This window comes from Lissotriton helveticus, chromosome 7 (assembly GCF_964261635.1).
Source record: "Lissotriton helveticus chromosome 7, aLisHel1.1, whole genome shotgun sequence".
NCBI classification, from domain to species: Eukaryota; Metazoa; Chordata; class Amphibia; order Caudata; family Salamandridae; genus Lissotriton; species Lissotriton helveticus.
This window is the reverse complement of record NC_136068.1, coordinates 1,545,274,890-1,545,290,494: the sequence shown is the minus strand read 5'-3', so window position 1 is coordinate 1,545,290,494 and position 15,605 is coordinate 1,545,274,890. Positions and strand designations below refer to the sequence as shown.

The 15,605-nt window shown below is 47.6% G+C and overlaps 1 protein-coding gene across 8 annotated transcripts in view; it reads left to right on the top strand.

The window, feature by feature from the left end:
• The window catches only part of CNOT3 (CCR4-NOT transcription complex subunit 3), a 1,075,180-nt gene extending 1,060,242 nt beyond the window's left edge, over positions 1 to 14,938 (top strand). For all 8 annotated transcript variants that reach the window (XM_078655004.1, XM_078655002.1, XM_078654999.1 and 5 more), the window contains one exon: positions 14,701 to 14,938. In XM_078655004.1, coding sequence (XP_078511130.1) covers positions 14,701 to 14,799 — 99 coding nt within the window. In that variant the 3' untranslated portion in view covers positions 14,800 to 14,938. The remainder of the gene's footprint in view (positions 1 to 14,700) is intronic.
• Positions 14,939 to 15,605: the final 667 nt, after the last annotated feature.

Below are 15,605 nucleotides of genomic sequence, written 5' to 3'. Positions count from 1 at the left end.
GGGCACCTGTTTGGCGGGAGCTCAGGGTACACTCAGTCAAAGCACATTAGCAATTCAGCAAAAAGTGGGGGCATACCATGCAAGAAAGATGGCACTTTCTCACAATTACACCTTGATGCCATAGCAGCTTACCCACAAAATAGACAACATTTGTCATTATTCAGGGTACCTGCCATTAAAGCGTTTATGGAAGGTCTCAGAAGAATAATTCCTCCTAGGGTACCACCCTCACCAGTGTGGAATCTCAATATCATTCTCACTAGATTAATGGGCCCTCCGTTCGAACCTCTCCATAAATGCGAACTACAGTTCCTTACATGGAAAGTTGCTTTCCTTGTAGCAATAACATCACTCGAGTCAGTGAGCTACAAGCACTCACTATTCAAGAACCATTTTTACAATTACATCATAACACAGTGGTTCTCAGAACAAATTCTAAGTTCCTCCCTAAAGTTATTTCTCCCTTTCATCGTAACCAATCTGTTGAGTTGCCAGTATTCTTCTCGCAACAACAAACAGTAGCAGAAAGAGCTCTGTATACACTAGACGTTAAAAGAGCACTCCTTTACTATGTCAAACTGCTGCAACAGATACCGGTGGTCGCCGCTATGCGTAGTGTGTGATCTGCAGCTCATATGCCTCGAACGGAAAATGCTACTTACCAGTATGCATCTGTTCTTGGCATGTAGAGCTGCAGATCCACACACGACCACCCACCTCCCCGGCTACCTTTATCTGTTCCAGTTATCTTAATTAGATAATACATACATGGAAATCTCTTCTGTTTCCTACAAAACTCCTTCATTTCCCTTCTTGGCGAAAAAACAATCTGACGATGGAGTCGATGCCCATGCGCACGATTGTCCAAAGGAGGAGTCGCCTATCTCGTGACTTCCAAAGACTTATTCCAAGACAACAACAAAGTACAAACATCCGGGCTCAACACCAGATGGCGATCTATGCATAGTGTGTGGATCTGCAGCTCTACATGCCAAGAACAAATGCATAATGGTAAGTAGCATTTTCCTTATGATAACTACTAGCTACTCTGATACAAGCATGGGAATCTATGAAAGTTCCAATACTGGAGTAAGAAAACTAGTTACCTGTAACTTTGGTTCTCCAGTATTGGAAACGTTCATAGATTTCCATGCAACCCACCCTCTTCCCCTGGGAAAGCTCAGCCTCTAGCATCTTCAGTGGTGTGATTTCACAACGGCTACGAAAAACTGAGATTCTGAGCTTCTCTCAGGAGGGTTCGAAGGGGTGAGGCTAATCTGATTGGTTCATTTTTTTTGGTCTCTCTTACAGAAAGAGGTGGATAGGTTGCAAAACAAGAATGGGCTTAGGCCAAGTTTCTGTTTTGCTAATGGTTTCTATTGCTATTTTATGTATACTGGGGACTCCCATTCCGACAGCTGGGAATCATACAAGCATGGGAATCTATGAAAGTTTCCAATACTGGAGAACCAAAGTTACAGCTAAGTAACTTGTTTTCTTTTTCGGGAGCAGTAACCCTGTACGCCGGTATATGGTGGCATTCGGCTCGGCAAGGTGTTGTCTGCGTTGTCCACGACGGAAGAGATGTGCGCTGTGCCTATGTAGGCACCACCCTAGCGAGCTCACGTCAGTGAGTGCTGATCTGGTGAAGAGCTAACACTGGTCTTTTTTGACTGACCTTTTTTCGACTTTGTTGATTCTTTTCGAGACTGGTTTTCTCCTGGTGCGTTGCTTGTCACAACAGACGTCCGTGAAAAACCCACATTTAGTGTGCCTCTGGTGCTTGGAGTTTGACCACGACGCAGAAACCTGTGTTGATTGCCGCGCCATGTGCTCCAAGACCTTGAGGGAGCAGTCCCTCAAGCTCCTCAATGCTTATGATCCCAGTCTGGAGGAAGGTCACCAGATCTAGGTAGACAGGGTAAGGCTTACAGGCACATAAGAGCAAGTAGTGGACGAGATATGTGGCTTGAGGAGGGAGTGTCGACACTCTAGGCCTAGCTCTGTGGTGGAGCTAAGCCTAGGCAGTCTCTACGCCTCCTAGAGTTTCCAGGAGAAGTAGTGACCCCCTTTTATAAGGCCATGCACCTTATATTTGAGAGGCCTGTCCCAGCTGGAGCGCTTTCGAGCCCTACTGGCTCAGGAGGGGCCCCTACTGGGTTTCCGCCATCAGGCCTGCCTCTGGTGCCAGTCAAGCCCCTTGAATCCGTAGATGGATCTGAAGTGGCACCGGTTGAGCCACCTCAACCTTCTCCGGTGCCCACTCCATTGCTGACACCCCCAGCGCCATCCCCATCATCATACCAGACTCTGACATGGAGCGGGGGGGGGGCAGACCCCCCACCCACACCTGACAGAGCAAGTTCCATTTTTCTGTGATAGACATAGATTGGGATACAAATGGGATGGGTCTGCGGACCCTTATGAATGCAAGTTAGAAGATCCAGAGGACAACTAGAATGAGGATCTGCAGGATGCCAGTTGACTGGAAACTTTCCCAGACACTGGCCTTGTGTCTCCCCCACTATAGCTACGGAGGAGGGTGCCTCATTTGCAATGGTCATGCGATGATTGGCTATGCGATGATTGGCTGAGGTCCTAGACCGTATGCTATTCTGTTAGGTCAAGACAAATGTCTTGACGTAGGTGCTTCAGCCAGAAGTTGCCCTCACTGATCCGTTACTCCCATGCAATTAAGCCCTGTCTGGTCTAAGCCCTGTCCAGGGACTCCTGTGCATAGGACAATTGCGCGCCGCCATCGCCCTACACAGGGGCACCCAAGCCTCCTCATCCAGCACCCCACCCCAGAGAGCTTGGTGGTCCAGGCCTCCACCTCCATAGGTAGCTGCGCCGCATTTCCTTCCACTCCACAGGACAGGGAATACAAAAGGCTTTATACCTTTTGGGAAGATAATATTCTCTTCCACCAGCCTGTAACTGCGGTCGGTAAACAGTGTGCTTCTTGGGCCAGTATGCCCATTCCATCTGGGACTCAGCTGTGCAGGTGCTGCCCATGGTCTCGGAGGAGGCCCTAGCCAAATTCTCTCAAGGAATTGCTGATCGGAGGGACGCAGCCAAGTTCACCATACAATTTGTGCTGGATACGACCGACTCACTGTACAGAGCAATTTCATCATTGGTGCCCCTAATGTGCCATGTATTGCAGTGAACCGCTGGCTTTTCGGTCCACACCTTTCTCATGAACATGCCCCTTGATCTCTTGGTTGTTTGGAGAGAAGGCAGACTCTGTGCTCCATCACTTCAAGGACAGCAAAGCTATGACCAGGTCCTCGGGCCTTTTCATGGCCCCTCGCTGTAGGAAACTGGCTCCACATGTACTATACCAAAATGAGGTATAGTGTGTAGAGACCAAGTGACCCCAGAAGTAGGCAGAGGTTAAAGTTAGATAGACCTTACTCTCTAATTGTGGTAGAGTGCTCGAGCAGTAAGGCAGTATCAGAGGACAGTGTTAAGCATTTGATGTACACACTAAGTCAGCAAATTAATTCACACACTATATAACTGAACTCTAGGCCAATTGTATTTGTCTAAAAATATATACTGTTTTATTTTTAGAACTACGCAAGCCTGGTAGAAGTAAGCATTAAATACTTTTCAGTAATAAGTTACTAGATATAGATCAGTTTAAAAATGCAATAGAAATTGTACTTTGTTTGATTTACAGGGGATGGAGTAGGTTGCAACACTTGGCAAATACAGTACATTGAAATTAATAGGCTTTTTCAGTAAATTACAGGTAAGTTACTTTGTATGTTACTTTTCTTACACAGTGCTGGATACCTGGATTCACCACGGGGACATTTCCTGTAAACAGATAATGAATACGTTTTGGTTATTTGTGCGATTTTTCAAGAATATTTTTAGATTTCAGAACTCCACACTTATAAACTTTTTGAAAGAAAATTGTCAATCTTATCCTATGGAGGAAAACAAGTTAACGGTTCACATGTAAGTAATCAACAGTGGGAGTTAAGGTTCTGGGGTTAGACTCAAGGGTCCCCCAGAGTCAGTGATGCACTGTTGTTGGACCCTCAGCGGCACTAGGGCGGCCAAGTGCAAAGTGTTGAGGCCCAATGTTATCCAATGGGGGATAATGGGCCTCTGGTTGGTGACAGCTGTTAAGCAGGCCACTGAGTTGTGAGAGCAAAGCTCCTAGGGTTAAGGTCAGGGTAAATGGAGAAAAAAAGTAGCACAAAAGGTGCACCCTCAATGGCACTGGGGCGGCCCGGAGCAGTTTGCTGTTTTGACGTCGGGCTACCTGTTTTCTATGGAGAACCTCCAGTTTGCAAAAGCACTGCAGGCAGGGAGACGGAGTGGGGCGTGAAGTGCAGGGATGCCTTTTGGGATTGGATCTTCTTACCAGCTTCTGGATTTAGGCTGGAGGCTTGAGGCAGGTCAGGGGTTGCCGGATCTCGTGTCCGGATCGCCGGGGTTACCTCCTCGTGGTGTTTCTCCACTCTGGCCGGGTTCACCAGCTGCAAAGTTAGCTGAATTCGTGGTCCCTGGCTCCTGCCAGAGGTTGTAGTTGAACAAATCCGGTGTTCACTGGAGAAGCAGTCTTTGGAAGTGAAGGCGAGCAGGTCCTCCGGGGTTTCTGAGGTTGCTGGTTGCAGGACACGCCGGGATTTCGCAGGAGCAGGTTCGATGGGAGACAGGCAGGTAGGGCTGGGGCCAAGTCAGTGGGTGTCTTCCTCTTGGTAACTGGCTGCACGGCTATTCTGTCCTTCTTTTCTTCTTCTTGTTGTCAGGCTGGATCTGAGGAAGCAAGGTTCAGAGTGCCCCTAAATGCTAGATTTAGGGGTGTTACAGGTAGGTAAGGGCAGGGACCAATGGGTCCCTTCCGTGGGGTGAGTACACCCCCTATTGTGCCACCGTCAAGCGGGAGGGGGGCAGGAGCCTGTCCCTTGTTGGCTAGGTCTCCTCATCCGCAAGATGGTGGGCACTGAGAGTTTTGCTTCACCTCGCCTACCCCACCTGAGGGGTGGAGTTGACAGAGGTGGGCTCACCTCTTTCCCACACTTGTTTTTCCCGCCGGCTCTCCCGCCCAAAGTGGGGGTAGAACCAGTGGGGACCAGTTGCTGAGTGCGGCAAGTGGTCTGGAGAGGCTCACAAAGGCGGCATGCCTTTGAAGTTTCTCCTTCTGAACCCTGCCCATCCTGGGGGAGGAGGCTTGGCACCTCGTCCCAGCTTGTGCATTGTTTCTGGCCCCTGAAAGCAGCAGGCTCTCGACCCAGGGGTTCAGAAACATGTCTCTAGGTGGCAGCCTAAGCGGCCACTCAGTCCGGTCACTAGGAGTTGGTCGAGCTTCAGGGGGCATCTCTAAGATGCCCTCTGTTGTGCATTTTTCATTAAATCCCACACTGGCACCAGTGTGGGTTTAATATGCTGAGAAGTTTGATACCAAACTTCCCAGTTTTCAGTTTAGCCATGATGAAGTTGTGGAGTTCGTAATGACAAATTCCCAGCACAATATACTCCTAATGGCAGCACTGCACTTAATGGCCCAGGAATGGATTTGGGCACTGTAGAGGTACAGGGCTCATGCACCTGTACCCTCACCACTGGCTTAGGGCACCCAGCTAGAAGGGTGAATGATGTATGCCAGGGCAGTGGTTTGTGGGCATGGCACACAGGGATGTGTGCCATTTCGACTCTTCACTTTGTTCTGCACCAAGACAAGCAGCCTGCAAGGCAGTGTGTGTGTGTGTGTGTGTGTGTGTGTGTGTCAGGGTACAGGGCCTCTAAGGGTGGCACAATAAATGCTGCAGCCCTTAGAGGCCTTTACTGGTCACAGTGCCCTGGGTACCTATGGTACCATTTACCAGGACTGACATGTGGCCAGAGATGCCAATTGGGGTTAGGCTTCAATGCAATTGTAGGGAAAGAACATAGGCCCTGGGTACCTGATTAGCAGGAGCCCAGGGCACACTCAGTCAAAGAACATCCGCAGTTCAGCAAAAAGTGGGGGCATACCATGCAAGAAAGAGGGCACTTTTTCACACTCGCCAGCTCGAGTCTGCGTTCTGCCCCTTTCGTGGACATAGGTGCGGCGTCTAACCGCTCAAGAAAAATTAGGAGACCGTAAAGTCAAAAGGTTGCTATGGATTATACCAAGAAAGATGCTGCCATACTGACTGCAATAAAATATTTATTCCTGGCGTTTTTAACTGTTTGAAACATAAGTCTTACTTGAAACAAAAACTAAAGTCTAAGAATTGATACTAACCATTTTGAAAGCCTTGAGAAAGCCTGGGTCCAGATAACAATGTAAGGGCAAAACACATGTCCGCTGTTGAAAGTCTCAAATGGAACCCAGTAACATTTTTAACAAATAATGAAAACTCGAAAATAAAAGCGCAATTAAAAAAATCATCATCTGAATTTCTGAAGCAATTTTTTCTTACCAGCACGGAACAAGGAGGAGGCACTCGTTTACCCCCAACCAAATTTTTTTTACAAAGGCGAGACCAGTTGGCTCTGCCAATGCTCGTTTTATATGCTGCAGTATCCTATGTTGGAGATTTCTTACAATTGTGTTTCCATGGCGCTGTCGTTCAAGTATGTTCCACTTTTGTCTTAAATGCAGAATGTTAGCACTTAGTTCATCAGAATACTGTAGTGAAGTGTTTGACCACTGGACAATCAACTGACGGGCTCGTGCTGCTGTTGAAAGTACTTGTTTTAGTCAGAATATCAGACTTTATTCTCACATAGCTGATTAAGATAGAGTGAACATGTAGAAAATGTGCTCTCATTTTAGCTTCTGGAGCTCCTTCAATTACCCCTAACAAAGTAATAGCAGGATACAGTTTTTTCTCATAGTTTATCAGATCCCAGTAGAGGGTCAGCATTGTTTACAGGATAAAATCCCCTGCGATCCAACCAGAATTTCCAACGTGAGTACAGCACCTCCAACAAATTATTTTTACTGTGACTAAAATCTGTGATCTTCCTTTACATGTGCTACATTTGTGGCCCTCATAACCTGGCATTCACTAGAGTGCTTTTCATTAGGGGGGTATGCTCCAGAGTCCTGTAATGGCTGCCACAGTAGGTTGTCCATAGTTTCAACACTTCAAACCATTTTTCTCTTGACTATGGTGTTCGCCTCCGAGCTTCAGATGTTGTCATCATACTTTACTTGCACAGCTTTTCAAGAGGTTATGTGGCCTTTATGTTAAAACAAAACAAAATTACAAAATTAATTGAATACAAATGATAAAAGAAACACCATCTTGATCCATCTGCAGTTAGAATTTTGGTTCCAAAAAGCTTATGAACTATTGAAAATTTGGAAAAACTATGGTGTGGCTAGCCAATAGTTAATTTACGCTATTGATAGTTCCTTTAGTGCAACTTTTTAAAATGCAGTGAGCAACAATTCTTCCAAAATTGTTACTGAGTATTCCCCTTAGAAAACCAGTATCAGCCGGGTTCTAGGTGGGGATTAGCAAGACATTTTTAAATAGTCTTGCTATACGTTCTCAAATTGTCATAGTTTTGGCTCTGATTCACGTGCTGGCACATCAAAAGGGTCAATAGTTCTGCATATTTTCCAAAAGCCTTATTCTTATGTGAAAATTGACAGGTCCTTTTTCAATTATTTGCAGTATAACACAGATCCTGTGTGAAATAATTTTCCTGAAGAACGTTAATTTTATTAGAAAGAATGCTAATCTTATCCGTACATTATTTTGTCATGTGTGTAAAACATAGGTTCAGTACATGCCCTCCCCAGTCTTCACTCCCCTAATAAACTTACTGAAATTAATATGGGGATTTAGTTTTCTGAAAATGGAGTTAGAATATCATTCTAACCAGGTAGGAGATAGCAGTTGAAGTGATGGCAGAAATCCAAAATAACTAGGCTTCTTCCCATTTCTATGCCTGCTCAGTCATTCTGTCGCCCTACTCTTTCACCCACATATCTACCTCTTTCAGAATGCATTTTATGTCTCACCACCCCCTTCTTAATCCTTCAGAGCTATTCCTCTATCTCACCAGGCAGTGGGGAGCTGCAGTCTCTTATGGCAGTTAGTGCTTTTCAAACTATAATGGAGGTATCCCTGAACTCTAAACCCTTTAGACATTTTAGCCTTTTTCTCTCAAATGTTTTGAACAATCTTTTCTCCTCACTCAACACCCTTGACTACAAATTGCATGTTTCATGTTAAGGTAGAAAACATTGGGGGGCGTGGCTACGGAGGCGACTAAGATGGCCGCCTCCGACTAGAGCTCCGCCGGTTGGGCGATGTTGTCAGCCCTGATCCTTTGCTCAGCGTGCTTCTATACACACCGGAGCCTTCCCCCTGTGATCGTGGGGCCAGCCGCCGGTGACTGATGCCGCCGCTGCCACTGCTACACTCCTCCTGACGGCGTGGGCGCCGATGCCACCGGGACCCGGCTTGGGCCTGCCTGCCACCATCTCGGTGCCGCTAGAGACGGGGTGAGTCTTCGCCCTTTTCCTCCCCCTGCCCTATTGCTTTTTTCTGCCCCCACCTGCTCAGGGGCCTGATCTCGCGGCCCGCTGCCCAGTTCCCTCTCTCCCACCCGGCCCCCGCAGCTAACACGGACCCCTGGGCCTTCGGGCCTTCCGGGCTGCCGGGGCCTACAGTGGGGGAGCAGGCCGGACCTGGTCGCGGGCTGCGGGGGATTCTGGTGGTTGCCTGGACTCCCGGATTGGCAGCCGGGCCTACCATTTGGGCCCATATTCGCTCCTGGTCCCGAGGGATTGGTGTGCCCTGAGCCCGTCCTGCAATTGGGCAGCTATGGACTGTATCGGACCGCCACATGACTCTGCCCTGTCCGCTCTGCCACAATACCTGCAAGCAATACATAGGACACATCTGGCACTATTCTGGTCAGTTCTGCTGCTCCCTCCCTGTGACGCTTCCGCTGGCCTCTGCTTGCTTGGGGGATTTGATTTTGCTGCTAAACCCACTGAGCCTGCAGTATTGACCACGTGGGCTGTCTCTCCCCTGTCCTGGGGTCCGTGGTCCAGCGCTGCTCCGGCCCTCTGTTCTGGGTACACCTTCCACCACGCGAGCCTCATTAGCGGTGCTCCGGCTTGGTCACTTGGCTCGCATCTCTGCTTGGGCTTGCCAGCCACGATGGTCAAGAAAGAGCCAAGGCAGCCCAAGCTCCAATTTGACACGCCTCTGTCTGCCACGTCTGATCCTGCGGCGGCCTCGGATGCGGAGAGCGCTCCCCCTCAGGGAGAAACCGCCTCGGCCCCCCTCGCTGCTGCCATGCTAGCCGAGATGAGGGCGGGCTTCAGGGCCCTGGATGCCCGGTTCGATGACCTGGATAAGAAACTGGCTGACATGAATGCTAAGGTCCAGGGCCATGATGGCAGGCTTGATGTGGTGGAATCCAGAGTCTCGGATCTTGAAGATGGATCCTCCTCCTCCCTGAAGCGGCTGGAAAGGGTCGAGAAGATCCTTAAGGAAGTGGCTATAAAGAACGAAGATTTGGAAGCCCGGGGGCGTCGCAACAACATACGCATTCTTGGCGTTCCGGAGACGACGGCCACTGGTCGATTGGACTCATTCGTGGAACAGCTTCTATCGGACCTATTTGGAAGAGAATACTTCACCCACGGCTTTGTTGTTGAGCATGCTCATCGATCCTTAGGTCCTCGCCCCAAACCTGGCTTTCCTCCCAGACCTATAGTCGCAAGACTTATGAACTTCCGTGATCGGGACACAGCCCTTCGAGCGGCCCGCGAGAAGGGCGAGATCCAGTGGCAGGGCTGCAGTCTCTCATTCTTTCCGGACTAAACGGTCATGGTGCAGGAGGCCAGGCGCGAGTTCCAAAGTGTCAAGGCCATGCTTAGAAATTTGGGGCTCCGATACGGCATGCTTTATCCAGCTCGTCTCAAGGTAGACGTCGATGGCAGGCCAAGGATCTTCGACACTCCGCATGCTGCACAGGAATTCTTTCGCGACTTCAGGAACAATAGAAATGGGGCGTCTGGCGGCTCACCCCCCCCCATTCCCCTCCATCGCAGACCTCTCAAACCAGCGTTGAACTATTTTCCCAGATGGGGAGTGGCTGAGATCTATCATGTTTTTGTTTCATTGGTCCTGGTAGTGTCTTATTGACTCTGGCTCGCTCACACGCATGTTTGTTATATGATTGTACTGTGGTTTGATTGCTGATTTGCCCGACTGGCGTGGCGTCGCCATGCCCCATGGTGAATACCTCCATGGTTTGTGTTTTGGGGTGTGATAATCGGGTGTTCCTCTTTCCGGGTGGTGAGAGGGTGGGTGGGGGGGTGGTGGGTGGTGTTTGTTTTGTTTTATGATGGTCATTTTAGTTTATTGACAATGAGGATTGCTTTAGATGATGTGGTACATATTTACACTGGCTTCCTTCTTTTTATACTGTATATATGGTGCAGTTAGGAAATGTGCCCGGTTCTTCCGGGGTTTTGTTATTAACGTGGAATGTGCGTGGCCTAAATAATAATAGGAAACGTTATCAGGTATTGAATTATGTAACACGACATAAGGCTGATGTCCTCTTCATGCAGGAAACCCACTTGGCAGATATAGGCGCCAACTCCATCGCTCCCGGTTGGGGTCCACACAGGTTCTTCTCTAATTACAGTTCATATTCCAGAGGGGTTGCTATTTTGGTGCACAAAAGACTCCAGTTTGCACACCTGTCCACACAACATCACCCTGAAGGCGGATTCCGGATTGTCACTGGTATTCTGGTATTCGCTCGTATGCGTTTATGGTCCAAACAATGACTCCTTCTATCACTCCCTGTTGACTCACCTCCTCGCTGTGGACACTGGGCTCTTGATCATGGTTGGGGACTTTAACCTCCTTCTTGACCATTCTAGAGATAGTACCGCTTCCACTCCTGACTCTAAATCCCATGCCCGTCTCGCCCTTCGTGAGATTTGCACGCAGTTTTCCTTAGTTGACATAGTCCCGTCTGCACGCACACCATCCTGCCTTTACCCATTATTCAGGGTTTCACAACACCTGGACCAGAATCGATTATTGGCTGGTCTCCCCCGGAATTGCTAGCTGGTTAGGTTCGGTACAAACTCTCCCTCGCACTCTTTCTGATCACAGCCCGGTTCTTCTTCAGCTATTTATTCCTTGTGATGGGGGTTATGAGCGACAGTGGCGTTTTCCCGGCCAGGCTTTGATGGATCCTGTTTTTAGCGAGGAGTAACGCCAGGCTTTCGAAGATTATTTTAATCTAAACACGGGCTCCGTTGACACGTGGGCGGTCTTATGGGAGGGCTTTAAGGCTTACATACGGGGTGTCTGCATTTCCAAACGTGCCGGAGTCCTTCGTGATCTGCGTTCCACCTTAGATCAAATCGAGAAGAAAATCGCAGCAGCGGACAGCGAATTGCTCACCTTTCCCTCTCCCTCTGACTCTCTTACCGCCCACCGTTTGGAATTATGCTTCAAGTTTCGGGATGCGGCCGACAGGGAGTTATTGTTTCTTAACAAACATTGTAAGGCCCGTCGTTTTGGGGAGGGCGAATGCCCGGGTCGCTTATTGGCTAACACACTACGCCCCCCCCCCCCCCCCAGGGGCTCCACCTATATCATCTCCATGTCTGGACTTGACGGCTCCCCCGTTTATTCTGCCCCAGTGATGTGAGTTGTTTCTTACTTACTATAAGACCCTTTATTCTTCACGCCTCTCCGGTGATGATGGCGGCAGGAGGATTATCTCTCCGAGGTGGTGCTGGTGTATCTGGAGCGATACATGCAGGAGTTCCTTTTGACCCCCATCACAGCAGACAGTATCATTGAGTGCGTCTTCTGCCCCCGGTCTTGACGGCTTTTCGGCTGATTTTTATAAAGCGTACAAGGACCCTCTGGTGCCGCGCTTGGTCGAGGTCTATGCGGAGGCGGGTGTCCTCCCCCCGACGTTTCGGGAGGCGGTGATCATTTTACTGCCTAAACCAGGGAAAGACCCCATGCACTGCGGCTCATACAGACCACTATCATTGCTAAATTTGGACTATAAAATCTTAGCCAAAGTCATTGCCATTAGGCTATCCCTATTGATGGAATTTGTCATCTCCCCTGTGCAATCGGGCTTAGATCCACCTCGCTCAATCTTCGTACACTGTTCACGGTATGGCACCGCATTGATCCTTCCACTTCTGCAGCTGCAATTTTGCTGGACGCGGAGAAGGCTTTTGATTCTCTTGAATGGCCCTTTTTTCTTTGTCATGCGTCGCATGGGTATGCCGGAATGTTTCGTGGCCACCGTTAACCTTTTATATACCAAACCCACCGCCCGGTTGCGCCTTAACGGCACCTTGTCTGACCCCTTGTCTGACCCCTTCCGGGCTCCATATCAATTGGCATAAATCGGTCATTTTTGCGCTCACAACCGGTACAGCGCCTTGGGCATTCGAGTTTCCGCTGGAATGGTGCGATGACTCTATTAAATATCTGGGTATCCACATTCATTTAGACACCGCGTCGGTGATCTGTCTCAATTATGGCTCCGCTATCAACACATTGGAATCTCAGGTCACCCGATGGCTCCGTTTACAACTATCCATGGCGGGTAGAATCACAATCATTAAAATTATAGTATTGCCCCGCTTTTTGGATTATTTTAATAATATTCCCGTTCCCTTAACCATGGTATTTTTCATGCAACTCCGCTCACTCTTGCTTGATCTGGGGAGACAAGACGCCCAGGGTCAGTTGGAAGGTTTTAACCTTGCCACCAGACAGAGGGGGGTTGGGTGTACCAGATTTGTATTTGTATTATTTACTCGCACCGTGCGGATACGCATACGCCTGGTTCCACCCGGACGCTTGCATACCATATTTGAGGTCGGAGGCAGATTTGGTTCTCCCGAGACAGCTTCTTACGATTCTCCCTACTGGCTTTCCTCGCGACCCCCGAGACATCCAGACAGTATCCACCACATGCTGGGCTTGGATTAAATTGTGTAGATTTTTGGGAATGGATCTTTTATATTCTCCAGCCCTTCCACTGCCCAATGCCTCATTCCTCCCTGTTACCAGGGAAACCTTGGTCGCACGCACCCTGGCGAAATTCAACATATGTACCCTCGGGGACTTGTTCCCGGATGGGTATGTTTTCTCCTTATCTGAGGAGGCGCGGTTTAGCGACCGCTCCTTTATGGACACGTTTATTCTCACCCGGATACGCTCTGCGTTAAGGGCAAAATTCCCCTCCTTCCCTTTGGCCCCGGTCGAGACCCCTCCCCTCACATTAGTAATTCAGAACCCGAACAATGCGCACCTGATCTCCACACTATATAAACAGTGTGGGGCACTCAAACCAATTGATGACTCTAGGCTCAGGAGGGAGACTTAGGTGGACCTATTTCTGATGATCAGTGTGCATATTGCTGTAGAACCCCAACAGACGTTTCTTTGAGCAGTCGTCGCAAGCTGCTTCAGTTTAAATTCCTTCATCGGATGTATTTTACTCCGGCCTGCGCACACAGAATTGACAACTCCCGACCGCACCATTGTCGGAAGTGTCTTGCCCCCTTTGCTGATTTCGCACACTTATCCTGGACCTGCCCCAAAATACACCGGTATTGGCTAGATGTTCACGCCACCCTGGGTGACATATTGTCCATGCCGCTCCTTCCCACACCTGAAATTGCACTGTTAGGCTATGTTGCGAACTTCCCCGAGAAGGTTCGTAAATTAGCGGCTCTTGGCTTCCTATTGGCCAAAAGGGAGATTGCATTGCTGTGGGGCAGCAGGCGCGCCCCTACTCTTTGCTACTGGTTGAATAGCTTAGCGTTTTGCAATGTGAATTGTGAGGAATTCAGTACTTTACTTCCCACCTCTTCCAGGCCAACTGACATTTGGGGCCCGCATAGAGATTATATTTCCCGGCTCCACTTAGCTCTGGCTTCTCAGTTAGTCTGGCATTACCCCCACCGGTGTGGGATAGTTTTTCTCAGTCTCCGGAATGACATAGCGGGGATTTGATGACTTTGCATTTCTTCGGCTTTTTGTCTTTATTTTTGTCAGTATTTATGGTTTGCAGGTTTGCCATAAAATGAACTTTTCTTTATGTCCAATATATTTGCTATTGTCAGTGTTTAGGTACCGCATTGCCCTCTCGTCATCAGGAAATATGTTTATATTTTAAATGACTTGTCTTCGGATTTTTAGCACATGCTCTTATTTGTTTTCATATTGCAATCTCATTGTATGTTTTCTTCTTTTTTCCTTTTTTCATGTAAATGGAAAATAAAAGTTTAAAAAAAAAAACTATTTAAAAAAAAAAGGTAGAAAACATTTATTTCCTTTTTTAGAAGGCAGGTCTCTCCTAAACTGTGCTTCATTCTTTATGTTGCTAGTTTGGTAAGTTTAATTTTTATGAAGTATATATACTCTTAAAAAGAGTATCAATAGGTTGAAGGTTTGTCTACCAAACTTACAACATTGAGACGTGTGCAGGCTTCTAATGTTGGTGACAGTTCTTGGCCTTTACCAAAATATTACAGATTAGGGTTGCCTCTGCTGCTCCTCCTGTATTCCTCTTGTTCAGTGTTTTTAGCAATATTATAGCTGGTCCTTGTCTCACTGAATTCTGCATTAAATGCTCTTCTAAAGTCTAGCTCGTCCATGAGTGAGTTTGTTTGCCTGTGTCTCTAACACTGCTTTATTTTGCCTCTTCTGTTTATAGGGGACTTACATCTATTTTGACTATGAGAAATGGGGACAGAGGAAGAAGGAAGGATTCACCTTTGAATACCGCTACTTGGAGGATCGTGACTTACAGTGACCTCGCTTTAAACACATCCTTCGAGTTTCAAACGGGCAACCAGAGGCCGAGGACAAAAGGGGAGGGGTGCTACAGTCTCATACCCTTTCCCAAATTGGGGGGGGGGAGGGGATTCGGACATACAAACACTTTAATGCATGCAGTTTTAAACAAATTCATACATAAACAGAGGAGAGACTTGGAAAGGAAAAAACAAAAACCCACAACTGCACCAATAAAATAAACTGCGCAGACTGCGCATGGAAGCGCCCACGCTCAAAAGACGTTATAAGATGGATGGGCTCTGCACTTCTCATGGCTCCTCCCTTTCCGTCGAAGAGGAAGACAAAAATAAAAGTTTGACGGGGAAATAAATGTAGTACCTACAGTTCAAAAATCTTCACTTTTTTAAATTGATGTATTTGGTTACAAAAATTAAAGGAAAAAAAAGCGAGATATTCCCCAAAGGCTTTGCAAGACATGGAAAGATTTAAGGGTACCCTCTGATATTTTTGGCAGGGGGAGATGCGTTCTTGTCTCTCTATAGAGACTTTTCTAATTTGCTGCCATTTCTTTCCTTTTTCAAAGTCTTCATTTTTTAATATATATATATATAAATATATATATGTACATATACATATATATATATAAATGATTGTCATTTTTTGGCAGATACTGGATTTTCTTTTGTTTCATAAACAGGTGCATCACGATTTAAAGTGTTTTTTTTTTCCCCTTCCCCTTTTCCCTCAATAACGCGTGTCTGTACCGATGGAATTCATGGTATGGAAAGCTGGTTTAAAATATTTTTCGTAACCTATTTTCAT